Raw genomic sequence first — 27,144 nt, 5'->3', positions numbered from 1 at the left:
ATACATTAAACATGTCGCAAAGTCAGTAAAAGCAGTGCAGTGAAATTCAATATGCATGAGAAATAAGGACTAAATGTTCACTAAGCAAAAGGAAGAGTGATTTTAAAGTCGAGTATAGTAATCGTTGTGGTTTTTATGGCGCTTCGTACAGAATTCCTTAGGGGAATTCTTCCTCTCACGTTTAATATACATGTTTTATTGAATATTTTTCTCCAATATTTTAATAGCACTTTTTACGATGTCTTAAAAGACACCAAACTGTTTATAGACAGGGAGGTTTTCTCCCCCTCTTGTCTCGCGCTGCAGAGTGACATTGTCCTAAATTTACATTGAATCTCTAACCTTCAGCTGCACACAGAATCCATTCGATATACATATATATATTGAATGGTGGACTAACAGAGAGTGAGAGAGTGGAATTTGAATAAAATAGGAGGGATAAAGTAGCATTTAATGCACTTCTTGTGTTTCTCAACTGAACTCCCATAAAAATGTTATTGTGGTGTGTTTAATTGAGTGTCTCAGAGCTCGGCTGTTTTGCATTCTTTAACACAGTGTGGATCTCCAATGAATTGGCTATATTTTATTATGAATAACATGGAGGAAAAATATATTTTCTTATCAAACTGGAGTGCGGAGAGGCATCACAAAATGTGTGTATTTGCGCGCGGCATATGGAAAGAAAAGAAGAAGAAAAAAAAATGTTATGATGAAAATCGTCTTTATTCAATTGCAATGATGATGTTGACTTTGCTCATTTCGGAGAACGTACAAAATAACGCGACATTATGATGAGAATGAGAAGGGACTTCACGTTGATGAAGGAGCTTTTATCATTTGTGGTGAGTACAGAGTGCACTGATGACGTCAGTGGGTGGACAGCAAATGTTTCATCATTGGGAGAACTCTCAATAATAATGGTATTAAGTGGGTTTGAGGCTGTTGGAAATGTGAAGATTGTCAAGTGTGCGAGGAAATTTCCCCGAGTGTGTGCAAAATTGTTCATATAATGAACATTTCAGTTGAGTTGAAGTGCACCAGAGTTGATGTTTTTCCAAATGCCATGCTGTATATGATGTTTCTAGATTAGAATCGATGATGATGATGCAATTGTGCATACATTGTAGGGAATGAGGGAAGGAGAAGTGATTGTAAATTGAATGGCTCATCATAGAAGAGGAGGAGATCTCGATGGTGGGTTAAATGATGGTCAGGGGAGAGGTGTGATTGTGAATAGGCAAAACAATTTATTTATATTTATCTCGTGCAGTGGATAAGGAGGCTAAAGAGAGACGATCTAGAGGAATCTGGTATTAATAATCTAGCCATTTGTGGGGAATGACGACAAGAAGTAATGCGCATGTTTGCTAATTAGATTTCCAAGTATTTTCTGCATACGGTTACATTTATAGTGATGTTTTTGCATGCATTCTCTCTCTCTCTCTCTCTCTCTTCAGTTCTTTCTACAAAATTTGCTTATTTGAAAATGTCCAGTTCGTGCGTCACAAGAATAAGCATTGCTGATGGCGTGTGAATTCCATTGAAAATAACTAAAATGAATATTAATTAAACGTGTGTGTGTGTCCAAGTTCTGCGAAATTGCGAATGATTTCTCACGAATCATCAAGCAAATATTTTACTAATTGCATCACAGAGAGGTAGATTTTCTGCGTGGATGATATCGTCACCATATTTCAGTGGTATTCTTACTATACTTGCTCTGCTCACAATGTGAAGTAGTTCGATATAGTGAGTAATGGTGGAAATATGTGTGTTCAATTGATGGCAGTTTTTTTTTTCTCCATTGCCGTGTGTACTACATTTAGTGAAATTCCACAGAATTCATCACGAGTAGGCTTATTGAGAATTATGATGGTTGAAAAACCACACTCATACCCAGAGGATGAATGAATGGGAGTTGTAAGTGAATGAATGGGTTACTCACGATGGTGGAGAGGAAGATGAAGTGAAAAACAGGCAGCAAAGAGAGTGTCTCAAATAGTCTTTTAAAATAAATTGTGAGAAAAATTAATTGTTGCTTAATTGATGTGACAGACGAGAAAGTTAATTTTGTCTCAATTTATTATTTTCAATAATGTACGATAAATCTCTTTCATCCACTTAGCGCACATGGTGTCTTTGAGATTGAGAAAATGATGGTGAAAAGATGAGGGAGAGAGAGAGAGACTTAAAGTTTTAATATTTGCCGTGTTGTTGAGAAAAAGTTTCTGATAACCAATGAAAATATTCGCCATTTTTCTTCCTTCTTATAGTTGAGGATGGAAGAGGTTTTTGGTACATAAAGTGATGTGTGTGTGGTATAACTGAAAGGGAAAACTTAAGTGTGGTAATAACAAAATTATCGAAATATAATAAATGAATAGAATGTTAGGTGAGGTGATTGAGTGTGGGATAAAGAGAATACACACAGCGTAGAAACTCTCAGAAACTTTATTGAATTATAATCGTTCATGTGCTGCTATACAAAATAATCTACTGTGATTTTCAATCAATCAGATGTGTATGAAATCCTATCCATTTCCTCTTATTGGGGGATGATGCCAATCCCCCCCGCCCACCCCATTCTGCTTTCCCAACCACCCTTTAATCTTTCTGGATAACTTTCTGCAATGTGAGCTTTCGTGTGAATACGAAAGGGTGAAATTTTTCATGAAAATTTCATCACTACAGCTACTATTATTGTTAATATTCGTTCCCAAAGTTTCCATACGTTTCCGCATTAGAACGAACACATAACATTCTCCTGGGTTTATTGTTCTTGGAATTGAGCGAGGAAGATGAAAATGTGGAAATGTGGGATATGATTTAATTGAGATTTTCTCAGCAGTAGAGTTTCTCTTACTTACTACAACATATGAATGTCAAATCTCATAGACATGCTGTGTTCGTACGGGGAAAATTTTCTTGAGGTGTATTTCATTATGAGATGCTACATATAATAAAATTGTAAGTAGACGAGTAGAGAGAGGGTCTGGGCTTTTCGTGTCTCACTCAAGTGGTTTCAATGAGGGATGAGTGGAAAAGTTTCACGCGCTAAAACTTTTACGTGTATCCACACTCTTCCTGACTCACTCTTCTCACATTTCCAAAGGTATTTTTTCTCGTTTTATCATTGTATCTTTGTATGTTCACTCCTTTCTGTGGTTTTTTGTCCTGGCGGGATGAAGGAGAACCACGGGAAATATTTGTGGGGATGGTGAGAGAAATTTTTCCCAATGAAGTTGTTCAAATAGTGGGTGAGATTTTCTTCTCCTGTGTAAGGGTGGAAAATCGTATCAGTGGAAGATTTGTCCTGTTCTTTTTTCCTATACATTGTATTTCCTCCCCTTTCGCCGTGTGTAGAGTCACTTTTGCCATATCCTCCACCCAGTAAATGAGTGGTTATAGTATAGTTGAGCGTGTCATGTGTTTTATGAGTGTTCTCGTGGTGGAATAGCTAAAAGATATATAAATAATTTAATATATACGAAGGAAGAAATGGATCTTATCGCATTAGAGATGTGTCTTGTATGTTCATTACACACTTGTTATACATCTATATTGGTTTTGTGATGTGGTTTATCGCATTTTAGTGATTTCTCTCCGCCAACCCTCAAATTGGTGTCTGTGACTTGAAAAGTTAAGAATCGATTCCTTCTCTCCCGAGTAATTTTCGTGCAAGGGAGCCAGCGGCAGAGGCGGTGTGGGAAAAATGAAAGTATACGGCGACTTGAGGGTGGGTGGTAAGGTTGGAGAACACCTTTTTATTCCTCTCCACACACTCGCCCCCTTCCAATCGTGTCTATTTTCTCTATATAATTTCCAATGAACGCCAAAGTGAGAAGAGAGCCAAGAGGGAGATGGGCAAAAGATATTTCTTGAATGTGCCGGAGAGTGTGGAGTGAAAAGCAATAAAGTTCTTCGTCCTTTTACTGCCTTTTTCCGTGGGAATGGGTGTGCAGAAGGGCCGAGGGGAGTGGGAAGAGATTGCAAAATGGTGTGAGAAAATTCTATCACGTTTCTCTACATATCACAGTGTGTTAAATTTAAAATTATTTTACAGACGCTGTTTGACTGTCTTTTTCCCTCCATTCCACAATTTCTCCTTGTTGGTTGTCTTCTTACGAAAAGTGTTCACATTTTAGACAGAGGATGAGGGTGGTACACAAGTGGGGATGCTGAGAAAGATTTTCTCTCTAGTAGTTTGTGAAATATTTATGAATATTAATGCTTGCAATGCAAATAAAAATCTCTCTTTTCCTCCCTCTTTCTCCAACTCGTTGGCGTTGATGTAATGAGAGATCTTTTCACTTGCATTCCTTTCTTTGGCGTTTTATTGAGTGTCCTGTAGGGAGTGGTAATAACTATATATATATATATATATATATTAATGTATAAAGAAGAATTTCTTCAGCACCATAAGAATTTCTCCACTCGAGAGTATAAAAGCAGAAGCCTCCAGTGAAAGGTATAGTTGTGAGAAGAGTTCTGCAATGCATCATATATTCTGAAACTTCTCTACTTCTCACAAGCTTAGCCATAATCTTAATATGCAAATTTTGTTAAACGTATCTTTTTTTTTTGGAAAAATTCACATTGAGATCGCTTTTCCCCACTAATGACCGTTTGAAGAACAACTTTTGGCCAACATACGCAAACAAATGCTGCGGGAACCAATGAAAGGATCATGGCAATAATTTGATCTTTGGCGAATCAGAAAAATGTATGGCAGTTCTTTAGAAGCGACTGACTTTGTGTTAACAAGGAACAACCGTAGGGAAATTCCTCATCTCTGACAAGTGGGTGGTGAAGAGCACAACACCCGCTGACTTGTTCCGCATTAACGTCAAACAGGGCGAGGGTATCTTAACTTCCTTTTTTTTATTCAACTACTCTGTGTGTGCCACAAGATAATTTGATCTTGTCTCTCACGATGTCTGCTGACGCTGTCTCGACAGTGTGTCTCTGGGAAAAGTGTTGGGAAAATGGAGCATTGTGTGCGTGTGTGTGTGTGTCTGTATGAAAAATGTTTTCCAAAATTACATCGACGAATTTGTGAAATGATGAGTGAGGAAGTGTTATTGTGTGTGAAAACCACTTCTTGGAAAGGCGATTTTCTCACACAAATCTCCTTTTCTCAGAGTGTGTCTTCTTCACTACCCTGGCCAGAAGATTGCAAATCCCCGGCATTTGGCTGTGCGATAGGGAATGTGTATGTGTGTGGATGATGTGTATGTGTGTAGTGGTAAATCGAAGAATGGGAAAATCCCTGGAGGAAAACTCTTTCGGTTTTGGGGTGTGGGCCAGAGTGGGTTGGTCGCCGTATGGATTTATGGTTTCTCTTCTTCTCTTTGGCGTGCGGAGACCGATATGGGTGAGGATGGGTGCCTTCTGGAGTGTCTCTCTTGTGCGCCTGGCACGAATTGTGTGGTAAAATCTTCGGAGATGCTCGTTGATCACAATTTATTGCACAGATGCGGAAGTTGCTCAACTCTCTCGCGTCGCGCTCACTCTCTCGCTCTCGTGGAGTGATTTCTTTCCCGGCTATCCTCTCTGTGGCTCACCAGAAGTCGCGCGAGGATGATGGAGAGCCCCATCCAAAGTCAGTCAGTCAGTGATGGGGTTGGGGCGGCTCTTCCCAACTGGAGATGGATGACTTGAGGCGATGAGGGTGCATTAGACATCAACTCCCATTTGAGCCCACCTCCAAAACGGATGAATATTCAAATAACCTGGCACGATTTACGTTTATCCGAAAGTACGGGGAGATTCCTTGGGTGCTGCACAGGGTGGGGCATAGACACCCTCTCTCGAGTCAGAGGCAATATAAAAATGTTGAAGCAGAGAAATGAATGATGACTTATGTCTGTGCTTTGGGGTGGACGAGTTTGTCAGTCTCTGATGTTTTTCCAACAATGGATATACTGTAATAATTAAAATATCTCGCATTAATGAGGGAAATTGCAGGCTCCCTCCCTCATTCTGCATTTAGCATTGGATGGGTTGTGGAAAAGTGTCTCCCAATGAATGATGGCAATTAAAAAGGGACGAAGAGGAGGAGAAGAGTGTATAGTGATGAGAATGCGATGTCCCTCACGGCGTGATGGTCGTGTGCCCACACCCCGGAAAAGTGTCTCGTCAGGATATAAATTTCCCAGCTTTTCTGCCATTTTGTTTGAGCGACGAGAGGGTCCTCGGAAAAGCGCGCGCAAGAGGGTGAAAAAAAGGCGTCAGCGAGAAGCTTCTACCCACTGAAGATGATGAATTTCATTGTTGGCAAGGAGAGGTGGATGGAATGTTGGTGGTGGAACGTGACAGATAGGCATGTTTGAGAGTGTGAACTTTCACCCCCAGCACGTCTATTGAGGTGGACTTGTCACGATTCTCTCGCAAGTCCTCAAAAAGCTCTCGGTGCTGTGCGAATTTTCTCACAAGGATTTGTCCGATGTGTGGCGTGACAGAGAGAAAGTATGAGAGAGAGATAGAGAGCGAGAGGGGTGGATATGTGTGTATTTTAGATAGGAAATTGTCCTTTTGCTGCTGTAGAGTTTTGTTATTATATCGATGACTTGGCAAATGACCACATTTTCCACGGAAAGAGGAAATATTCTGAGCTAAACTGTTTGGAAGGGGTGGGTGGGATAAATTTGCAAATTATTATTTAATGTCCACCCCCTGAGGTGTTACTAATTGCATGGTAGATTCCTGCTGATTTTCTCCACTCCCGGGAAGCTTCAAAATAACATATCGTCGCTTTCCCTCTCTTGAAGACTGTGAGGATTTCTTGGGAATGTGCGTGAGACTGTGAAAGTAGGAAAGTCACACATTACATGTTTTCCACCCTCTTCGTGTCATGAGAAAATATTAAAGATGGTGAGAAATTTCCTCATTTTCTACAGTAATGAATGATGTGTAGTGTTGGAGAAAAAAAAAGCGTCTTTGACTACCGGGAAATGGGTGGAAAACATTTGATGTGTGGCGGGGTGTGGTGATGATACTTTTTGTTGGGAGAAAAGGCAAAATTTTCAGTGTGTTTGAGCGATCAATTACGAAGAATCGGCATCATCGCCGGGTCTTCGTATTTTAACGACGCACGCCCTTAAAAGTTTCTTCAAAACTCACGATTTTCCCTACAATTTCTGAGAGAGGGAGAGAGAGGAAATTCGAGAGAGTGAGAGCGATGGAATGTTCGGGTGTGTGTGAGTTTGTAAGGGCTCGTGAAGGAGTAGATTTACATACACATTGAAGCTTTGGACGACTGAGGACATTCATCCCACTTCGGCTACCCTTGAGAGAACTCTTCTAATTCGAGAGAGAGAGAGAGAGAGTGGCAAAGAGAGTTGAGCTTTCGAGGGATGGCAAAGAGTGGTGGAAAATCCGAAGTCTCACCGAACATTCTTTCTGTCCCATATATAGACAGCAACTCCTCAACTACATATGCAGAAGTGTCCCTGATTGATTGGTTGTGTTGAAAGTGAAGCTTTTGCCGGAAAGCCTTCCAAGAACTGCCCCCGCATTTTAGCGCTGTGGGCGCGCTTCACTGAATGGCCCTCGAGAGCCTCTCTCAATTCAACGCCCCGCGGCACGAGCTTTAAAGCTCTCGCTGTCTCCAGAGTGAGAATTGTGTGTGTGGCGAGAGAGCGCATTTTGAGTGTAAATTTGATTAATGACCCTGTCGATTGTGATAAATGTGAATAATTCAGACCGCAAACACACGCCGCATTTGGCCGCTCCGCAGCAGCGCAAAAAAAAAATCACCCCCGGAAAATCACGTACGACGGCGGGGCTTTGGGTTGGCGTGTGTTGTGTGTGTGTGTGCGTGTGTATGCGCGAGCTTTCGGCCGAGCAACTCCTTCGTGGGGAAGCGTCAAGTTGCCGGGATTGGCAAAGTTTGTTGGCGATTCTCTGTTGGGAGTTTTCTAACGCGCATCTGTGAAAATATGACGAGAAAATGCGTTGTGCTGGGGAAAATATGGTGGAAAATGTATGCGATGAACGAGAGGAAGGCACGACGTCGACTCAGTTGGGGTACAATTCGCGCGAGGACTGCGTTGTAGAAGGGACCTCTCTTCTCATCCAAAATTTTTTTGGGAAAGGGAGGAAGGAAAGTTTTCCTGTGTGTGTATTTCATTTCTGGAGGCGTGCGAAAAATGCCCGATTTTCTTCGTTTTCGCCACACAATTCAGCCAAAATGTCTGTGATAGTGAAAACAAGTGTCTTTCCCGAGATATTTTCCAGTGCTAAAACACCCGGTCTGGCCGTCAATGTGATAAATTGCCTGTAGGTACACTTTTTGGGAGGGTTTTCGCCAGTTTTCTCCCGGAATTTCTCTCAAACTTCCCCGGTGGTGCGATGGTGCAAAAAACGTGGTATCGAGCAAGATTGTCACTAAAGGTTATCCATCCCCCATGTTTTTTTTTTCCTCTTGCATTCACTTTTCCACGCATCATTTAATGGCAGAGACTTTTCACCATGACAATGTTTTGACTTCCTAATACTGTGGTTTGATTGTTGAATAATAATTGAGTGTATGACTATATTTGAAGTCATTACGCAGTGAAAAGCGTGGGTGGTTTTATTTTTAAGAATGGTGAACATTTTCCAACTGTGAAGTCTGTGAATTATTAAAAATAATGTCTTACCGGGAGCTTTTTCTTGCCTACATATCTAGAGTGTTGTGTGGAAACTTTTAACTTTTCACCCTTCTCTCTCTCTCACACTGCCTTCTAATCCCCACCATCTGTGGACTCGTGTGCTCCATTCGGCAATGATGAGAGTGTGGCGAGGGAAAAATGATGCAGAATTCTACTGTATATATGGAAATATGTATGGAAATTGTGGGGGTGATTTTGATATTCTTCGTCGTCTCTTTGGAAAATATTATAAATATATCTGTGAGCTGATGTCGCGTAGTGGGTGGTTTTGTGTTGCTTCTGCCCGCTGTGTATTTGTATATGTTGAGGGGGTGGAAAAGTGGATCAACGTGACATAACCTCAATTTAGGGTGTAGTGCAAGGCGTGAAGAAAATGCGCAACAACATTCAATCGAACATACCAATTCATTTCACATCTTCCACATCTTTTATGGCCATTGGCCTCACAATTTATCCTGGCAGATCTCCCTGCCTTCGGGTTCATTGAAGAGTTTGATAAAGCACTTGTGCCAGGTTGAGTGGTGAAATTGAGGGGATTTTCAGTATGGTAAAATTGCGGCATTTTTAATCATAATTTTATTTGACATGTGATTAAGAACACTTGATTACTGTGCCGAGAGAGAGAGAGAGAGAGTGTGTGTCTAACTTTTAATTGACTACTTGTATGTGAGTATTTTTCTGCGGACCTCTCGTGATTTCCCTTTAGATTTTTAGCACTCGAGGGAGTCTCGTGAAACTGTACATGAGTGGGAGCATAGTCACGGTTGTGAAGAGAATTGCAGTAATTCCGTGGGTGATTTACGATGGAGCTTTAAGCTTCACCAGATCCGCACTGGGGGATGCTTTGGGTCTATTTGCACGATATGTGTGAAGTGCCCAGGAAAAGGGATGATGACGATGAGAGGAGTCTTCTCCTGAAGACTACACGCAAATGGGGTGTGTTATTGTTGTTTTGTGTGACGTCAGGGTGTGTTTTTCTCACACATGAAAATTTATTTTTGACAGTCATTCTATTTGCTTTTTATACCCCAATACGCGAGTGGGCTTTTCTCCACCGGGGCTTTTTTCTGTCTTTGATGGAGCACCCTTTGCGTTGTGTGCGAGTGAGAGATGGTGAGCGTGTGTGTGTGTGTGTGTTGGTTTTCCTCCCTGGGTTCTGTCCAAATATTCCGCAAGCAGTCTTTCCGCGTTGGGATGTGGAAATGGGTGATGAAAGTGATACTTATTTGATGATTGAAGAGAGGAATTTCATCGTTTTCTCTTTTATAATATGATTTATTCGACTAAAGGCCAATTTCATGGGATAATTTTTCACTAATTTCATCAACATTTCTTGTGGGAGAGCCACAGAGTATATGTATTTTGATATGTAGCATTTTATATAGTTAATTAATTCTTGCACTCTTCACCATTGACGCCCAAGGCAGTATATGGGATGAAATGGGGTGGGGATTGTAGAGGGATGCTGGTTGCGAGAATGCTTCCTCAGAACGACGATGCCGTGCCAAGAAAAACCCCACCCAGAGTATAGTGGTCGGAGTGTACGACAGTCGGAGAGAGTGAGCGAGGAGAGAGCGAGGAGTGGTGGAGGTTTTCCATGAAATTGCAGCAGAGAAGCAGCAACAAGAGCTTTTAGTGGCTGGGACACATAATTTTCCGGACGAACTTTTCCATCATCTTGTTTGAGGATGAAATATATGTGTGTATGGTTTTGGGAATGGGTGGCAGTTAACGTGGTTTACCATTCCTCAAACCTCCTTTGGCGAATGGGGTGACCAATAAATGTACGTGTGTGTGTGTGTGTGTGTGTGTGTGCATGAGGAAAGTCTACGGAATGGTTTTGGTGAGATGGGGAGTTTTTGGGGATGGATTATATACAATGTTGTTGTCCCTCTAATTGAAAGTTTACGTTCCGCTTGTTTCTCGCCGTGTTATTTCTCCCAATTGGATCTATGAAGTGTTCTGTATGGTGGTGGCCTTTTTTTTCGCCTCACACGTCCAACATTGCGCCGTAGGAGAGTTGTGTGGTGTCTTGAGTGGCGGCAGAGGATGGTAATTGAAGATGTCTTGTCGGAAGAGTGATAAAAAACGAGAACACTACTTCAGTGTGATTTATTTCATATTGTTTTCTTTAGCGAGTCGCGACGAAAGAGTCGGAGGATCGAATTAACCTAAAATATCTTGGGCACAGCAGTCTTGCACACATGGAAAATTCATGGGTGTGAGGAAGGGGGGGGGGGGGGAAGCAAGAGGAAATAATAATTGGATGGAGAGGAGAGCATTTTCCTATCTCTCTCCGTGTGTCTCTCGATGGGAAAGATAGTGGATAGTGATGGTGGTGAGGCAGTAAATTAATGTCTCACTCTTGACTTGGTCATATAGACACTTTCTCGTTGGGTTTTAGAGGAGAGAGGAGAGATTTTCAAACCACCGCTGGTGATTGACAAAGTTTGTCTACTTTTCCCTGTATCTCAATTTTCCCCGCAAGACATGAAGGGTGGTGGTGGTTGAGAAATCACTCTACAGTGGGCAGTAATTTGAAAGATGCTAATGGGAAAGTTCATGCAAGTAATCACAGAGCTCTCGAGAGTAGTTAAGTGTTCTAAGAAGAAAATCTAGATTCTCATTTGATGGTCTTTTCCCAAAAGAAATGCTTGAATTCTTGACACATGTTGCTTAAGATTCGCCTTTTCCTTATTTGCAGACAAGCACGATCAAACATTCTTCATCAAGGATGTGCGAAAAGTGGTGGAGAAAGTGGAAAAGCTGGAGAGTTGTGCACTGCAGAGTGATCTATTTGATGCCCTCCTGGAAATTGTTCTGCGATACATCGGCAGTCAGTTTGAGTGTGTACGATCGAATGCTGTTAATGTGCTGCTGGAACTGCAAACATCGCCGCTCTTCTGCGAGAACAACTTCATTGAAGTCATCAAGAAAGTGCTGAATCCGGACAGTAGTGAAGCATTTGTACTGCTTCAGGTGAGTTAGTTTAGCTTTTTTTTCTTGTGGCTATTTTGCAGACAGTATTTGAGGGAGAATATAAAAAAAGGAGAAGAGCAGCACTTGAGATGTGGTTTGGCATCAAAATTGGCTGTTTTAGTGTTAATTTATACATTCTATCACAGCCAGCTTTGATGAGCAATTCACATCTTCCAATGATCATCAGTGTGTGATAGTGACTGTGATGATGAATATTAATAGGTGGAATTTGAGCAACAGAAATTTGAGAAAATTTTTGACCTGGCTCACAAAATGGTTGCTGAATATGTGTTTTTTCAATCATATCACAGCCATTTTGATGAGCTCGGATGAAAATTATTGACTTCATGAGACGCTGGAGAGTGAAGAGAGAGGATGATTTTCCTAACTCTATTCGCACGATCAGATCGTCAAGATGGTTGGGTCTATGTATTTCTACGATGTCTCATATCACAGCCATTTTGACGAGTTTGATCGACGCGACATGCCATCGAGTGATCAAAATGGTGGGCGAGAGAGTGAGATAGAGGGAAGAGAGGGTGACAAAATTCCAATTGGATCGCCTCTCAAAGTGGCTGTGAAATGTTGGTTATGTATTCATATCACAGCCAGCTTTGAAGAGCGATTCGATTTCGGTAAGTTCATCTGTTGTGTGTGCGGCATGGCATTATTTTCCAGTTTATTTTCTCCCCTGAAGGACACCACAGGACATTGGCAGCTGTATTTGCTGTATGGTTATTTTTCAAGGATGACTGAGCTCACAAAGTGGCTGTGAAATGTCTTTTTGATATTCATATCACAGCCAGCTTTGATGAGCTTAGACATTCTGTTGATCTGCTTTGGTATTATGATATGAATGAATAGTGGTGTATCGTGTGTGATTTTCCTGGAATTTTTCTTCATCTTTCTTTTCTCCTTTCACAATAATAATACCATTGGTGTGTGAAGAGCTTTTGAAGTTAAAAACAACTTCTGTAATTCCTCTTTTAGATCATGTACACGGTAGCCCCAATAATCGGAAACAGTAATACAGACAAGTATTTGTGGCCGACATTTCTGTGGATGACGAATGATCCGTCGCATTCATGCATCGTGAAACAGGCTCTCGTGCGGACACTGGGGATGTTCTGCCGCATTCTAGGATCAGAATGCACCGAAGTTCGATTGGTGGGTGTCACTTTTGCACAGAAAGAGAGAAGAATTAATTGGTATTGTTGGTTGAGTGTGTTTTCACGGGAATTTTTCTTTCTTTTTCTCTCTTTTAGTGGCCCATTTATGTGAAATTGTCCAAAGATAGCAGCTGGCGTGTTCGACAGCACTGCGCTAGAATCCTGCCAATTGTTAGTTTATTCTCATCGCCAAAGGAGCGTGATCAGCGTGTGGCGCCGCTGATAAAGAGATTCCTAACTGATCCGAATCGCTTTGTATTCCTCGTGGCGAGCGACATGTTGGGAATCTATTTAGCAACATTCGCCAATCCGCGAATCCTGACGGTGTATGTGAATACGAAGATGGAACTTTCACTGCCCAATCCGGCCGATGAGGACTTCAAGGAGTGCCTGCAGAAGGAGTCTGAGCGTGAGAAATTCGCTAGCTACGAAGAGATGTTTTCGCAGACGCTCGACAGACACTCATACAAGGCTTCCAGTGAGTCTTTGCGTCCGGACAGGGGACAGGAGATTCTCTATCCGCTGGATGTTGGTGGGAAGATTCTCGAGAAGTACTTCAGATTGTCGAATTTGCCGGTGAAGCTCCATCTGGCGGGCAGTGATGAGGCACACAGGAGGCGAGAACTTGAGGACTACTTCGACAACATGAGCTATGATTGCTGGCTGATGGATTTTAAGAATATTATAAGTGATAGGATAAAGTTTGATGAGGGAAATCTCTCGGAATTTTTCCCCTATCACCCGGCTGTGGATGAGCAGATCCATGAGGAGGATCTCATGGGTATTGGCGCAGAGAGGAAGAGTGAGCAGGTCCTCGCTCTCCCATTGCCCGCTCCGCCGCCGCCCATGAAGAGTCTGTCGGCGAATGCGCTGGAGGAGGAGGAGGATGATGACAGTGATGAGGAGTCGAGTACGGAGATGGAGGAGCTTCTGCAGGATCTGCAAGAGGAGGCGCCAGAGTTGTGGCGGAAGTTGGCACATGCTCATTCGAAGAGGAAGCTGGCACGGAAGGCGGCAGCAAAATCTTCCCCATCTGTGGAAGTTGAGAACATCCCTCCAGCGACAGTAGAGTCAGAGAGTCCATCTGTGTCTGCTCCAGTCGCTAGCATATCACCCATTCAGCACACGGCGGCACCAGCATCGACGACTGCAGGTGAATCGGAAGTGCCAGCGGCCAATTCCTCCGCGCAGACGGAGAAGAATGGACAACCTGTGGTCAGAGCGGCAAATACACAGTGTCACTTGAAGCGCAATACGCCACACGACCTGCGGGATATCATAAGTCAGGCGATTGAGGATAGCTCGAAGAGGAAGGTGAAGCTACAAGTGGATATGTGGAAGAAGGAGGCGAAGGAGAAGGGACATCTGCCGCCACCGCCGCAAACTGCTTCCATTGAGAATGCTTCTGTGGAACGAAACTACTTTCTCGCGCCGTCGTCGAGGGAGATGAGAGCGACTTTTGCTGAGATTGTCTCCAGGGGCATCGATATGGATGACGGGTCGGCGGACAGGAATGAGAACATTGTGTCGGATTTCAATGATAATCCCTCGAGTGGCGAGAGCTGCGTTGTGCTGGACTCAACTGAGGAGTCCGTGATGTTTAGGAAGACTATGTTCAAAACTTGCGATCGTGCGAAGAGACAGTACAGAGAGCACCACGATGCGAGGAAGGCTCTCCTCACGCGATCCAGGGCAGTGACATCGTCGGATTCCAATGAGAATTGGTGCTGTGATCAGATGTTGGCGTACGAGAAGAATGGCAATGGTGAGAAGCAGCAGTGTGAGGAGGAGGACGACGAGGCGAAGGAGTTCAATTCGCACAACTTCTGGTATATTGCGCCTGAAAGTGTGTCCATTGCTGAGATTTCCATGTGCTGTGAAAAGTCTGAATCGTCCGAAGTGCCTACAATGTCTCCGGTGCTCGATGACGCCTCGATGGCGTCTCTGCCCATGCGCAATCTGTCCGAGAGCTCTGATGATTCCTTCTGCAAGGATTCCGTCTATAGGGACCTCGAGAAGACACGATCTCACATTAGTGATGGCAATATTGATGCTGGTTTGCTGAAACAAGACGTTCTTCCGCCCGATCTGCTCCAGAGTTTCATCACAAAGGCCAATGCCGATAAGACTGAAGTGTCAGTTGCCTGTGCCTATTCATTTCCGGCTGTGGCCCTCACTTTGGGCAGACAGTAAGTATTCCCAAGAGTCCAAAAGACGGGGAGTTTCTGAGACAACTTCTATATGTATATGGGTGATATTTTCTTTACAGAAATTGGCATTTACTCCTTCGCACGCTGCAAAAACTGTGTGCCAATCATGCGCTGTGCCACATCATGATCAATTCCTTCTATCACATCGCTTTGATTGTGGGTCGTGAGAATGCCACGAAGGATTTGTTGCCGCTCTATTTGCGCTTCTTCGACAATGTCACACGCATACGTCGCGAGGCGCTCAAGATTGTGCACAACTTCTTGTCCACTGTGGATGAGGCGCGTCATGTGGATGTGATTGCGAAGCTGCCCATTTGTCTGGCGGACTTCCACAAGACCAACGAGACGAAGTATCACGTGCGTGAGAACTTTATGAATGTGGTGCTGTCGCTGATGAACATGTACGATCGCAAGGATGCGCCTGTGGACTGTGTGAACTACCTCACGGCGTATGCGCTGGCGATGCTCGTGGACAAGGTGCACCACGTGCGTGAGCTGGCCCTCGAGGCGCTCGTGGTGCGGGTGCGCACGTGCCATGAGCGCGACTTTGCCAATCTGCTGCAGGTTGTGACGGAGGAGTGCGGCGAGAGCAGCCACTGGAGGAACAGGCAGACTTTTGTGCAGCTGGTGCACAGATGGGTGAGTGGATGATTGGTGGCGATGGGGATTGAGTTCTGGTGGCTAATTTGGGGGTTTCTTGTAGGTTGAGGAGGACTTTATAGACATGAGGGTGTTTGTCAGAGACATCTTGCCTCGATTGCTGGTCTTGTCCACTGATCGTGTGCCCAATATTCGTCTGGTTGTCGGGCGATGTCTCTTCAAGACCGTCGGGAATCATCGTGAGTAGAGAGAGAGAGAGAGAGAGAGAGAGAGACTTTGGGGGAGTCAGAATGTTGCAGAAATTGACTGTCTCTGCATTTCAGCTCACTTCGCGAAGGCTTCCATGGAGGACGAGAAGACACGAATCCAGGAGGTGATTGAGCGACTGGCCAATGACACGGATGTTGACGTGAGGGAGTCGTGTGGCGGCGTCGTGAGGCGCTTCAGTGAGAGCCTTCAGTATTGTGACGACACGAAGGAGGCGGAGGACATCGAGGGGGACGTGAACGAGCGCCTGGTGGACGAGAGTCAGCCTGAGGAGTTTAAGACTGCGGAGGAGCCGGAAATGACGGAGGAGAAGCGTCGCGATGTGACTGTGGGAAGTGAGAAGGATGAATCTGAGGTGGCGTCCGGAGTGCTGCAGGATGAGGAGGATTGGTAGTCTTCCGGGAAATTGCTGTCGCATGAGATTTTCTCTGACACGCGATGTGTTCGATGTTGATGGAGGAGGAGAGGCGCGTGCGAAGGAGATTTTCTTTATAATTTCACCGAGAATTCATGAGAGAAAAGCACAAAACACAATTTTATCATCTTTTATTAGTATAGTTTAAATCTTTTTTAAATACAATATTGTAAATTTTGTGAAATAGAAACAGAGAAAGCACACATTTGAGAGAGAGAGAAAGAGAATATTTTCTAATGTAGCAAATTATGCATACTCACTACCAATAGTTTTTAGTTGTTTATTTGCGAAAAAGAGAAAAAGCGAAAGTAGAATCAAATTTAAATTTAACATCTTTTTTGTTGAGTAGAGAAAAACGTGATCGATTATTTTGAGGGTTGGGAGAGAGCGAGAGAGAGAGACAAAGCGGGTTAACAAATGCAATATTGAGAGAAAAGAGAGGGAGAAATAATCGACACAGAGAGAAAATGATGGGTGAAAAATGTCTGTTTTCTTTATGCATTGTACAAAGATGAGACTGAGCCAAGAGTTTTCTTTAAAAACAACCTGTATACAGCAGCAAAAACAATATGATGACGATTTAGGAAGAAGAGAAGCCTCGATGCTCCTCTTTATTAGCCAATTTGTCCTGTTTGTCAGTATGAGAACATTAAATATTTGTCATTTTATATGAAAAAAAAGTGTCTTTCGCTTTATAATTGGGATTCCTTGGATCGCCAGCAAGTGGGAAAGAGTCTTGAAGCCGCGATGCATATGCTTCTACTCGGCTTGGTGCGTGAGCTTCATGGAGTGGTGAAAAGGTGAATATATGGTTCTATGGTGTTTATGTTTGAAGGGCACGTCAAAATTTGCTTGCGAGCAATAGAAAACACCAATTTTCCCTCAGGTGCACTGTTGTGGAGGATTTTCCAAGGTTTCCGTTCTGACAGGGTGTCAAGGAGAGTGTTGAGGTGCTGGTAACCGTGAGACAGAGCGTATGAGAACACCATGACGAGGAACTACGCCAAGTCGTGCAGAATCTGCCTAGCTGAAGGCTCCCGTGACATTTTCAGCTCAATGTCGCCCGCGGGGCTCCGTAGCGACGCCTCGGTGTCGTCTGTGTCGCGCCTGTTGGAGAAATTGCGCTTTGTCACGATGATGCAGGTATGTTGAAGGTCTGGGCCGCTCTCAATGCCACTCACTCACTTTCCCGCCAACTTCTCCGGACACGCAGATATCGGAGAACGACAACCTACCCCCGCTCATCTGCGACTCGTGCATCGTCGAGCTCAACGTGGCGTACAATTTCAAGCGACAGGCCATCGACACTAGCATCTATCTGCAGAGGCACACCATCGAGCTGGGCGGCAGGACGCAGGAGGAGTGCATAGAAACCAGCCCGCCGAGGATCTTCAAGGAGACGCCGCTGGAGGTGAAGGAGGAGCTGCTGGAGCCACAGATTCAGACGCAGATCTTCACCACTGTCGTGGCGGCCGATGCCGGGAGTCCCAGCACATCCGTGGCATCCGGAAGCTCTCGCTCAATGGTGCAGGTGAACACCAGCAGTTTCCCCAACATCGGCGCCGACTCCACATCGGACAAGGACTTCGTGGAGTCCTACCTGCCGCCCAAGAAGCGCGGTCGGGAGTTCCAGGTGCACATGCTCACTCCGACACCCTCAACAGACGAGCCCGCCGCGAAGAGCACCGCCACATCCATAGATCATCACCATCCCAAGAGCTCTCGCGTGCGCACGCACAACACCGCGAAGCAGATCACACTCAGGCCCAGATCCTCGGCGCCCAATTACTCGGAGAAGCGCGTGAAGGTGTACCAATACACGCAGCCGAAGAAGAAAGCGTCCAAGAGCGCCAAGAGCACGCCAGTGAGTGGGAAAAACACTCGCCATCGGCGATTCAAGAATGCCACTCTCACGGCGCCCAGCGGACAATCCATCAATCCCGTCGCGATGGTGAAGACGATGCTGCGGAGCCGCAGGACGCGCCTCACGATATCCTAGAAGTCCCACAGGGGCTGCTGTACATTCTGCTGAATCCCCCGAGCCCAGTAGCATACCTGAGGTGAGAAGCGCCCGTAGACCTTAATGTGAACGCAATTCTAGCTAAAATATTGTGCAGGCTTTGCAAAAAGTTCCGGCAAATGAACCACTTTCGAGCGTGTTTCGCAATGAACTCCAAATTGCTACTTTAGTGTTAATTTAACAATATTTTATTATGCAACTTCAGCGCCAATATGCATGCAAGAAACTCCTGTAAAATCCCTTTGGAAAATCATCATTTCTATTTTCACACTTCTTGAGTTCATTTGGCCAACAATTGGCTCCAGAATACTTGACAATCGAACAAAAAGGAACATTGTGAGTTCTATATTATAGCTAGAATTGCATAAATGAATGTAGAAATGTGGAATTATTGTAAATTTGTACCTACAATTTGGGACCCTTTTAAGGATTCGGCGAATTACAGATTTCACCTGTCGTAAGTCCTTGGAAGCTATATACAATTTCTATACTTTATTTTAGTTGAGATTGAAAGATTTACAACACGTTATAATACGCCCGAAATTAATATTTTAACCTTCTATGGTAGAATAGAGATATTTGTTAGGAGTAGAAATGAAATTGCGAATTCTTTTATCTCTAAACTCTAATCATTGCGAAAAACGGAGTAATTTTGAAGAATTTTTTTTTTAATTTCGAGTGGATAAATATTGTTGAGGAGAATGAATAATTTGATTTGAGGTTTTCCTCGTTGATTTTGTGCTTGATGACGCATGACTAACTTCGTGAAATCGCTGTTATTGCATCATTCATCCCTCTGGATGGTTTCCTTGATCCCTGGGAAATGTAGTTAAGCACACAAGAACGATTATAAAATGAATATATATATGAATGAATAAAATGTATGGTATATTTTAACACGATTGCGAATTTAAAACTCGCGCGTCTCTGAAAATTGTGCTAAATTAGGACAGATTGTCAACTTTTAGTGTCGGCCATGGGCAGTTGAATTGGCGCTGCGGTCGCATCGGTCTTTCTAGTTTGAGAACGTGGTGAGTGTTTACATGCATCGTATATTTTCTCAATTTTCTCCGTGATATCTCTTGAAAATCCAGCACTATCTGTGTGGAAAATCTTCCTCAGTGTTTAAAGTTGTTAATACTTGTGGAGATTTTGCTGGGGGGAGAATTTTCAGGGAGATATTTGGGAGTGTATATCTTAACCTCACAATTGCCTTGCTGACATTGTTTCCGGGGCTCTTTTCAGTGAAAACCACCCGAGATGGGACGTGTAATTCGTGCTCAGCGTAAAGGAGCTGGCTCCGTGTTCCGCGCACACACCGCAAAGCGCAAGGGAGCTGCCAAATTCCGGCAGCTGGACTTCTCTGAGAGGCATGGATACCTCAAGGGTGTCGTGAAGGTGAGTTTCCAGGAATCTGGAGAGGCTTTCTGAGATCTAATGTGTGGCTCTCGCTTTCCAGGACATCATCCACGATCCCGGCCGTGGCGCTCCGCTCGCCATTGTGCACTTCCGCGATCCCTATCGCTACAAGGTGCGCAAGGAGCTCTTCATCGCCGCCGAGGGCATGTACACCGGCCAGTTCGTGTACTGTGGCCGCAAGGCCAACCTGCAGATCGGCAACGTGATGCCCGTGGGCCAGATGCCCGAGGGTACGATCGTGTGCAATCTGGAGGAGAAGACGGGCGATCGTGGCCGCCTGGCGCGCACGTCCGGCAACTACGCCACCGTGATTGCCCACAATCCGGACACGAAGAAGACGCGTGTGAAGCTGCCCAGCGGCACCAAGAAGGTGCTGTCCTCCTCCAACCGCGCCATGGTGGGCGTGGTGGCGGGCGGCGGTAGGATCGACAAGCCCATCCTGAAGGCCGGCCGTGCGTACCACAAGTACAAGGTGAAGAGGAACTCGTGGCCGAAGGTGCGCGGTGTGGCCATGAACCCTGTGGAGCATCCTCACGGTGGTGGTAACCATCAGCACATCGGCAAGGCGTCCACGGTGAAGAGAGGCACGTCGGCCGGTCGCAAGGTCGGTCTGATCGCCGCCAGGCGCACTGGAAGAATCCGCGGAGGAAAGGGAGACGAGAAGAAGGACACCACGAAGTAGAAAAATGTTGCTCTTCTCATCCAATAAACAATTCCTGCGTAACATCTCTGAATATGAGAAAAATTGGTGTATCAATTACAATTACACATGAACCTTTATTATCCGCTTTTTCTTCCTTATCTTCCTTATACAGTCACTTTTTTTTTTGGGGGAGAGGAATTCACATCTCGCACAGTTACATTATTTCTTTTGCATTTTGGGATTTGATAGGGGGGAAATGTCATAGGGTTATTTTATGCTTCACGTTAAATTGACTGCCACAGAGTTTAGAGAGGCGCGAATGCAGAAAGGAGGAAGAAGTGATTGTGGAAAAAGCACTCCTTCGCCTTACAAAAATAGAACTTCCTCGCATTCGCGCTAGACAAGGACTAGCTATTACACAGATTTCTTTTAGCACGTTTCCGGGATTGAACAGTAACTGGAGAGCTCGGATTTCCCTTAGAATATGTCTACGAATTTAGATACAATTTTTTTGCAGTGCTTCTTAACTGCTCCTAATCCAAATATAGGAAAAATTTGTCTTCATTGATGAATAGTTTCAGAGTTACTGTCTAAATGTCAGCCAAACTGTAATTGCATTTGCCATTCTATTGATGAGTTCTTTTCAGTCTCAACAAAACATTACCTTGGTTTATATTTTGCTGATGATTGGATGAACCATAATGAAATTTACTATATGAAAAGAAATGAATTGGTTGGATAAGAATAAAACTATAGAAACGATGAAAAATTCTCCATTTGAAATAATTTCTCACACAAGTTTTGTGTCAATATTTTCTTAGATCAAGGGAAAACCACTTAAAAGGGGCGATAAAACGATATTAACGACCACGAGATTTGGTGTTTTTCTTAGTTTTTAAAATGCAGTGCTCGGAAATGCCTCTCTCTCCTCTATCAAGGACAATTTATCAGAGACTAATTATTATTCTTACTCACTATCAAGTTTCTCAGGAAACTAAAAGATCGTCTAGGTTATTTTAATCTTACAAATATGTCTTTGATTTCTTTGTTATTCCTCTTGAAAACCCATTTCGAGACTACAAAATTCCTTAAACTTCCCTTTTGCGAAAAAAAACACTGAAGCACAGAAATAACAAAGATTTGCTAAAATCAACAGATTGTCTTGTCGATTTTCGCAGTTGAAAAACCTAATATTTGCACCATATGCGAAGAGAACTGATAAATTAACAATGGAAGGCCAAGATAAGATAGCGTGGCAATCGTGACTTCCTATTTCTTCAGGCGTCAGAGCAAAATTAACACTGCCAATCTTCCAATGATGGACGGATACTACAAATCTACTGCAAGTAAATCCGAGCTCTTGCGCATTGAATGACTCACAAAAGACTCAAAAATAAATCAACACAAATTCCAGAAGGAAGAAGAGATGCAAAATAAGACACAGATTGTAGGCGTGAGTAAATAACAATTAACTTATTATATTTACACAAAGTAAAATGAATTTAGGAGGCGAGCACGGGATTCTCCCCTCGCGAATACAAAAGAGAAACAAGGAGTAGTTAAAATACGTGGAATATTTGGTGATAATAGGATATCTAGAAAGTAAAACATTAATCTAATTATGCTCTCATGCGCAGGACTCTCCGCAAGCTCTCTCTCTCTCTCTCTCTCTCTCTCGGTCTCGCTCTTCTCCTGCCCGTGTCGTGTGTGGACTGCGTGCCGGTGTCTCGTGGGGTGTGGTGACATCTTATGCCACGGCGGGGGCGCCGACGGGGCGGATCCCGTGGAACCGCGTGAGCAGGGGCGCCTCCGAGGCCGGGAGCACTCAGTAGAAGAAGAGGAGGCGCTCCTGTGCCGAGGCGGACAGCAGCCGCCACGTGCGCTTGATGCTGATGTACTGCACCAGGGCGCGCACGCAGATCAAGAAGCCGAACGCCATGATGAGCCACCACAGCCACGAGTTCTCGTGCGACGCCAGATCCGTGGAGTGCTTCACGATGAGCGTCCACTTGGCCAGCGACAGCCCGAAGCCGGACAGGGCGCCGTAGCGCGCCGCGATCGTGTGGCAGAAGCACGTGAGCATGAGGAAGCCGATCCAGTTGAACAGGAACGCCACCAGGAATGCCGTCACGAACACGATGTCCGTGCCCAGCAGACTGTTGTCGCCCGCCATGTTGTCCGTCTCCCCGGCGTCGATCGCGATGAAAGTCAGCGCCGGCGTCGCGCCGTTGCCCAGCGGAGCCCGCCCGCCCGCCACGAGGTTCGGGTGCGGCGGTGGCGGCATGGGTGCCGCCGTGGGGCCGCCCAGCTCCGGCGGCAGCTCTCCGTGGCGGCTCTTCTCCATCTGCACCTCCTCGTACGTCGGCAGCTTACCGCTGGGGATGCCGCAGTTCGCCATGTCCACGCTGCCCGGCAGCGTGGCGCTCTGTGGTACGCCGTCCGGGTGACTGTCCGTCACCTCGTACGGCGGCGGAGCGCTAAAGTCCGCCTTGGGCGGCGCCAAATCCTCTGGACTCATCGCAATCTCAGCAATTCCTGCAGTGGAGTTAAGCGAATGTTATCGATCCGTCGAGATTCAGACTTTCGAGCTCTAATATGCTAATATGAGGAGATTAAGGCGGTCCAAAGAACGTCCAAAGCACAATCGATACAGCATTTTTCCCTTATCGCTGTAGGCGTGAGCAATTACTTCATATCGATCAGCTTAGTTTAGTTGCGAGTGTGACTTAACTATTTATCCCAAACAAAAACACCGTAATTTGCCCACACACAAAACGAACAATGCTTGCTTTGTGAACGCCAAATTAAATGTTCAGCAAGTCGTTTTATAGTTCGTCTGAAACTTGTTGAACTGCAAAGACTGCATAAGAAAGTTTTGACTGTCTTCCGTTTTGCTCTGGAGGTGAAAAATCGGCACTAAGTTGGCGATGGACACCAAAACTTCAATATTACAGCAATAAAGGCTCATGTGCCACTTGATTGCTTCCTGCGTTTTGACTTTTAACATAAAATATTGAATTTTCAGCCATTAAATTTGCCATAAAAATTCCAGCTCTTCATAAGAAAATCACATCTGTGCTTACAAACATTTATGTTTTCAGGAAGAACATTCGTGCTCCACCAGAAGTCGGTGGAGTTTGTTGGTGACAAAGCAGAAAATGATTTACTGGAGTGTTAGCCAAGATTTATATTGCAAAATCCGGTGTCGAATTTCGCTGATGAACCAGGAAAAAAGAGTTTATTATCCACACGGGAAGGCATCGGAAAACATTGCAAAAGTGCGATGTGAGATTGCATCAAATCCCGGCAAGAGCGCATTTCCCCACCCCTGAAAAGTGCGTTGTGGTGAATTGAGGGGAAGTTTCCCTGACGAAGCCCCCCCCCGTGAGAGAGAGTGACCTTCGGTGGGAGCAAAACAAGGAAAAGCCTTCGAGGAAATCAATAAATCGCTGTAGCTTGCAATGGCTCCCACATGATCCCCACTCGAGGTGTTGCACATGTCAATTATGCCGCAATTTTCCCGTAATTATATGAATTTTCCAGGGGAATACAAACAACTCTCGCAACCCCTGAAATTTGTCCGGGAGCTCAAATGGCTGCAAAGTTGACAGAAAAAATGCTGGAAGCATCTGCAAGGAATGGGGAAATGCACGATCTATCACCGTGAGGCGGTAAATTTTGCTGTTTTTTTCTTCCAACTATCTTACGTGGATGATACAGAAGAATTTATCTGGAGAAAAGACATGGCATTGTCTGATAAGACGGCAACCATTGAAAAGATTTTCAGGACCACGAAATCGTGTGACAAAGTGTGGGAAATGTGAGAAAAAGAACATTGCGAGATATCTACCTTGCTTGTCTTGTTGATAAAATGCAATTTGTGTGATTCCTCGGGGGGAAAACACTAGAATTTATAAAAATTTCACTCCCTTTTCACCAATCAGATTCACCAGTGACATTCTTTATGCAGAGCGCGCTGCGTTCGCTGAGAGGAAAATTGTATTTTCGAATTTCGAACTCCAAATGTCGAACAAAAAGTGCGTTTTGGCGGGATTGCCGACATTGTTGTTCACTCTGCGAGGTTAAGCTTGGCGTTCGCCTGCAGAAATATCCTTATAGCGAGTGATTTACTGAGGAAAACAAGGAGGTTTCTGTAAAAATGTCTCGTCGGGACTACGCTGCAGATCATGGTGAGTGAAAATATGGGAAATATGTGTGCAAAACAGTGATATTCAGGGTATTTGCAGAGAGCATCAAAACATTCCTGTCGGAGTTTTCCTATGTCGATGACACCGGGAAGAAGATCTTCCGCTACTCTTCTCAGTTGGCTCCACTGGCTCACCGGGAGCAGGTAGCCATCAACATTGAACTGGATGACCTGACTGAGCATTCCTCAGCTCTGGCGGAAGCCGTTCTGGAGAACACGAGGCGCTACAGTAAAATCTTCGCGGATGTAATTTTTGAGATGCTGCCCACATTCCGTGAGCGTGAGGTTGTGGCCAAGGACTCGCTGGATGTCTACATTGAGCATCGACTGCTGATGGAGGGACGCACACGCAACCCACAGGATCAGCGAGATGCCCGAAATCAGTTCCCGGCAGAGCTCATGAGGCGCTTCGAGGTGTACTTTAAGGCGCCCAGCAACAGCGTGGCCATTCCTATTCGGGATGTGAAGGCTGAGCACATCGGGAAGCTGGTCACCGTGCGTGGAATTGTGACGCGCTGCACAGAAGTGAAGCCCATGATGATCGTGGCGACGTACACTTGCGATCGCTGTGGCTCAGAGACTTACCAGCCGATAAACTCGCTGAGCTTCATGCCCATCAACGACTGTCCGTCGGATGATTGCCGCGTGAACAAGGCGGGTGGCAGGCTGTATCTGCAGACGCGTGGCTCGAAGTTTATCAAGTTCCAGGAGATCAAAATCCAGGAGCACAGCGATCAAGTTCCCGTGGGACACATTCCGCGCTATCTCACGGTTATGTGCAGAGGCGAGACGACGAGGCAAGCACAGCCGGGAGATCATGTGGTAATTACTGGTGTTTTCCTGCCGCTCGTGCGGTCGGGATTCCGCCAGATGATGGCAGGGCTCTTGAGTGACACCTACTTGGAGGCTCACCGCGTCGTGTGCCTCAATCAGTCGGAGTCTTCGGAGGCGGACAAGAATGAGTTGACGCAGGAGGAATTGTCTGAACTGTGTCAGGACGACTTCCTGACACGTCTCGCGAGCAGTCTGGCGCCGGAAATCTACGGGCACATCGACGTGAAGAAAGCCCTGCTACTGCTCCTTGTGGGCGGCGTGGACAGACGCCCAGACGGCATGAAGATCCGCGGCAATATCAACATCTGCCTCATGGGCGATCCCGGAGTGGCCAAGTCGCAGCTCTTGGGCTATATTTCGCGCCTGGCCACGCGCAGTCAGTACACCACGGGTCGCGGATCCTCGGGAGTGGGTCTCACGGCGGCCGTGATGAAGGATCCACTCACTGGCGAGATGGTGCTCGAAGGAGGCTCTCTCGTGCTGGCCGATCACGGCGTGTGCTGCATTGATGAGTTCGATAAGATGTCTGAGCATGATCGCGTGGCCATTCACGAGGTGATGGAGCAGCAGACGATCTCCATCGCCAAGGCGGGCATTCTCACCACGCTCAATGCTCGCGTGTCGATTCTGGCAGCGGCCAATCCAGCTTATGGGCGCTACAATCCGAGGCGCACCGTTGAGCAGAACATCCAACTGCCGGCAGCCTTGCTGTCGCGTTTCGATCTACTGTGGCTGATCCAGGACAAACCCGACAGAGACAACGATCTGCGACTGGCCAAGCACATCACTTACGTGCACGCTCACGGCGAGCAGCCGCCGAGCCGCATGAGGGCATTAGATATGAGTCTCATGAGGCGCTACATCAACCTATGCAAGCGCAAGACGCCCGTGGTGCCGCCGGAGCTGACGGAGTACATCGTGAATGCCTATGTGGAGCTGCGTCGCGAGGCGAGGAACAATCGTGACATGACTTTCACGTCGGCCCGCAATCTGCTGGGCATTCTTCGACTGTCCACGGCTCTGGCGCGTCTCCGCCTGGCCAATGAAGTGGAGAAGGACGACGTGGCCGAGGCCATTCGTCTGCTAGAGATGTCCAAGGACTCCCTCAACCAGATGGACCAGCGCACTGGTTGGGTGATGAACACCTCCGACAAGATCTACGCGCTGATCCGAGAGGTGTCGCGTGACCAGAGGACTGTGAAGGTGTCCGATGTGATGGATCGGTGCACGTCAAAGGGATTCAAGCCGGATGAGGTGGATCGATGCATTGATGAGTACGAGCAGCTCAATATCTGGCAAGTGAATCAGACGAGGACCAGAATTACCTTCGTTTAAGATTGTTTCCTCTCAATTATTGGATTTGTATTGTTCACTTTTGTGTGGAGTTTTCGAATAAAGTAATTTTTTATCACAAACAATTATTTTCTTCTTTGAACTTATGCAAAAATATATTGAATTCCTGTCTTCTACATTTCAGTCCATCCACATTAAGGGTTGGGGACATACTAAAAGAACTTTTGGGAAACCCTTTGCCAGCCTTACAATGTGTAATTTGTCTTCTCCTCATCATTAAGATGGATATTTCAAGAAATACTACGGGTAACCACAAATTCTCTGCTACAAATTGCAGAGAATATTTTCAATTGCATTTAAGGCAAGCGTTTAATGCAAATAAATAGTGATTGAATGTGAAAATCATTCATTCAACGATCGTCTGACTTTCCTGG

At 45.2% G+C, this 27,144-nt stretch overlaps 5 protein-coding genes across 6 annotated transcripts in view; 4 read left to right on the top strand and 1 right to left on the bottom strand.

The window, feature by feature from the left end:
• The window catches only part of LOC132264104 (uncharacterized), a 63,599-nt gene extending 47,083 nt beyond the window's left edge, over window positions 1–16,516 (top strand). For both annotated transcript variants that reach the window (XM_059764182.1, XM_059764181.1), the window contains 6 exons: window positions 11,359–11,633; window positions 12,624–12,800; window positions 12,899–14,991; window positions 15,072–15,651; window positions 15,716–15,851; window positions 15,936–16,516. In XM_059764182.1, coding sequence (XP_059620165.1) covers window positions 11,359–11,633; window positions 12,624–12,800; window positions 12,899–14,991; window positions 15,072–15,651; window positions 15,716–15,851; window positions 15,936–16,273 — 3,599 coding nt within the window. In that variant the 3' untranslated portion in view covers window positions 16,274–16,516. The remainder of the gene's footprint in view (window positions 1–11,358; window positions 11,634–12,623; window positions 12,801–12,898; window positions 14,992–15,071; window positions 15,652–15,715; window positions 15,852–15,935) is intronic.
• A 122-nt stretch (window positions 16,517–16,638) lies between these two features.
• On the top strand, window positions 16,639–19,210 carry LOC132264107 (uncharacterized). Its single transcript, XM_059764189.1, has 3 exons — window positions 16,639–17,437; window positions 17,508–18,354; window positions 18,743–19,210. Exons 1-2 carry the CDS (start codon window positions 17,282–17,284, stop codon window positions 18,291–18,293), a joined length of 942 nt encoding a protein of 313 aa, XP_059620172.1. The 5' UTR covers window positions 16,639–17,281; the 3' UTR covers window positions 18,294–18,354; window positions 18,743–19,210.
• A 51-nt stretch (window positions 19,211–19,261) lies between these two features.
• Window positions 19,262–20,513, top strand: LOC132264108 (large ribosomal subunit protein uL2). The gene is made up of 3 exons (XM_059764190.1): window positions 19,262–19,345; window positions 19,560–19,712; window positions 19,774–20,513. Exons 2-3 carry the CDS (start codon window positions 19,575–19,577, stop codon window positions 20,413–20,415), a joined length of 780 nt encoding a protein of 259 aa, XP_059620173.1. The 5' UTR covers window positions 19,262–19,345; window positions 19,560–19,574; the 3' UTR covers window positions 20,416–20,513.
• On the bottom strand, window positions 20,485–24,368 carry LOC132264109 (NEDD4 family-interacting protein 1). Its single transcript, XM_059764191.1, has 2 exons — window positions 24,227–24,368; window positions 20,485–22,911 (listed from the first exon to the last, which is right to left on the bottom strand). Exon 2 carries the CDS (start codon window positions 22,892–22,894, stop codon window positions 22,202–22,204), a length of 693 nt encoding a protein of 230 aa, XP_059620174.1. The 5' UTR covers window positions 22,895–22,911; window positions 24,227–24,368; the 3' UTR covers window positions 20,485–22,201.
• LOC132264106 (DNA replication licensing factor Mcm7) lies at window positions 23,921–26,807 on the top strand. The gene is made up of 3 exons (XM_059764188.1): window positions 23,921–24,047; window positions 24,347–24,566; window positions 24,624–26,807. The coding sequence occupies exons 2-3, from the start codon at window positions 24,536–24,538 to the stop codon at window positions 26,750–26,752; spliced, it is 2,160 nt and encodes a 719-aa protein (XP_059620171.1). The 5' UTR covers window positions 23,921–24,047; window positions 24,347–24,535; the 3' UTR covers window positions 26,753–26,807.
• The last annotated feature ends 337 nt before the right edge of the window (window positions 26,808–27,144 follow it).

Source organism: Phlebotomus argentipes, unplaced genomic scaffold, assembly GCF_947086385.1.
Source record: "Phlebotomus argentipes unplaced genomic scaffold, Phlebotomus argentipes genome assembly contig_32, whole genome shotgun sequence".
NCBI lineage: Eukaryota > Metazoa > Arthropoda > Insecta > Diptera > Psychodidae > Phlebotomus > Phlebotomus argentipes.
Note: the sequence above shows the minus strand (reverse complement) of the source record. Positions and strands in the feature narration are given on the sequence as shown.

What these genes read in the sequence shown, in the direction of transcription:
- LOC132264107 (XM_059764189.1), top strand. Translation starts at nt 17,282, where the DNA reads ATGACGAGGAACTACGCCAAGTCGTGCAGAATCTGCCTAGCTGAAGGC. An exon ending in GCTTTGTCACGATGATGCAG is followed by an intron (nt 17,438 to 17,507) that starts GTATGTTGAAGG and finishes CCGGACACGCAG; the next exon opens with ATATCGGAGAACGACAACCT.
- LOC132264108 (XM_059764190.1), top strand. Translation starts at nt 19,575, where the DNA reads ATGGGACGTGTAATTCGTGCTCAGCGTAAAGGAGCTGGCTCCGTGTTC. An exon ending in ACCTCAAGGGTGTCGTGAAG is followed by an intron (nt 19,713 to 19,773) that starts GTGAGTTTCCAG and finishes CTCGCTTTCCAG; the next exon opens with GACATCATCCACGATCCCGG.
- LOC132264109 (XM_059764191.1), bottom strand. Translation starts at nt 22,894, where the DNA reads ATGAGTCCAGAGGATTTGGCGCCGCCCAAGGCGGACTTTAGCGCTCCG.
- LOC132264106 (XM_059764188.1), top strand. Translation starts at nt 24,536, where the DNA reads ATGTCTCGTCGGGACTACGCTGCAGATCATG. An exon ending in GGACTACGCTGCAGATCATG is followed by an intron (nt 24,567 to 24,623) that starts GTGAGTGAAAAT and finishes GGGTATTTGCAG; the next exon opens with AGAGCATCAAAACATTCCTG.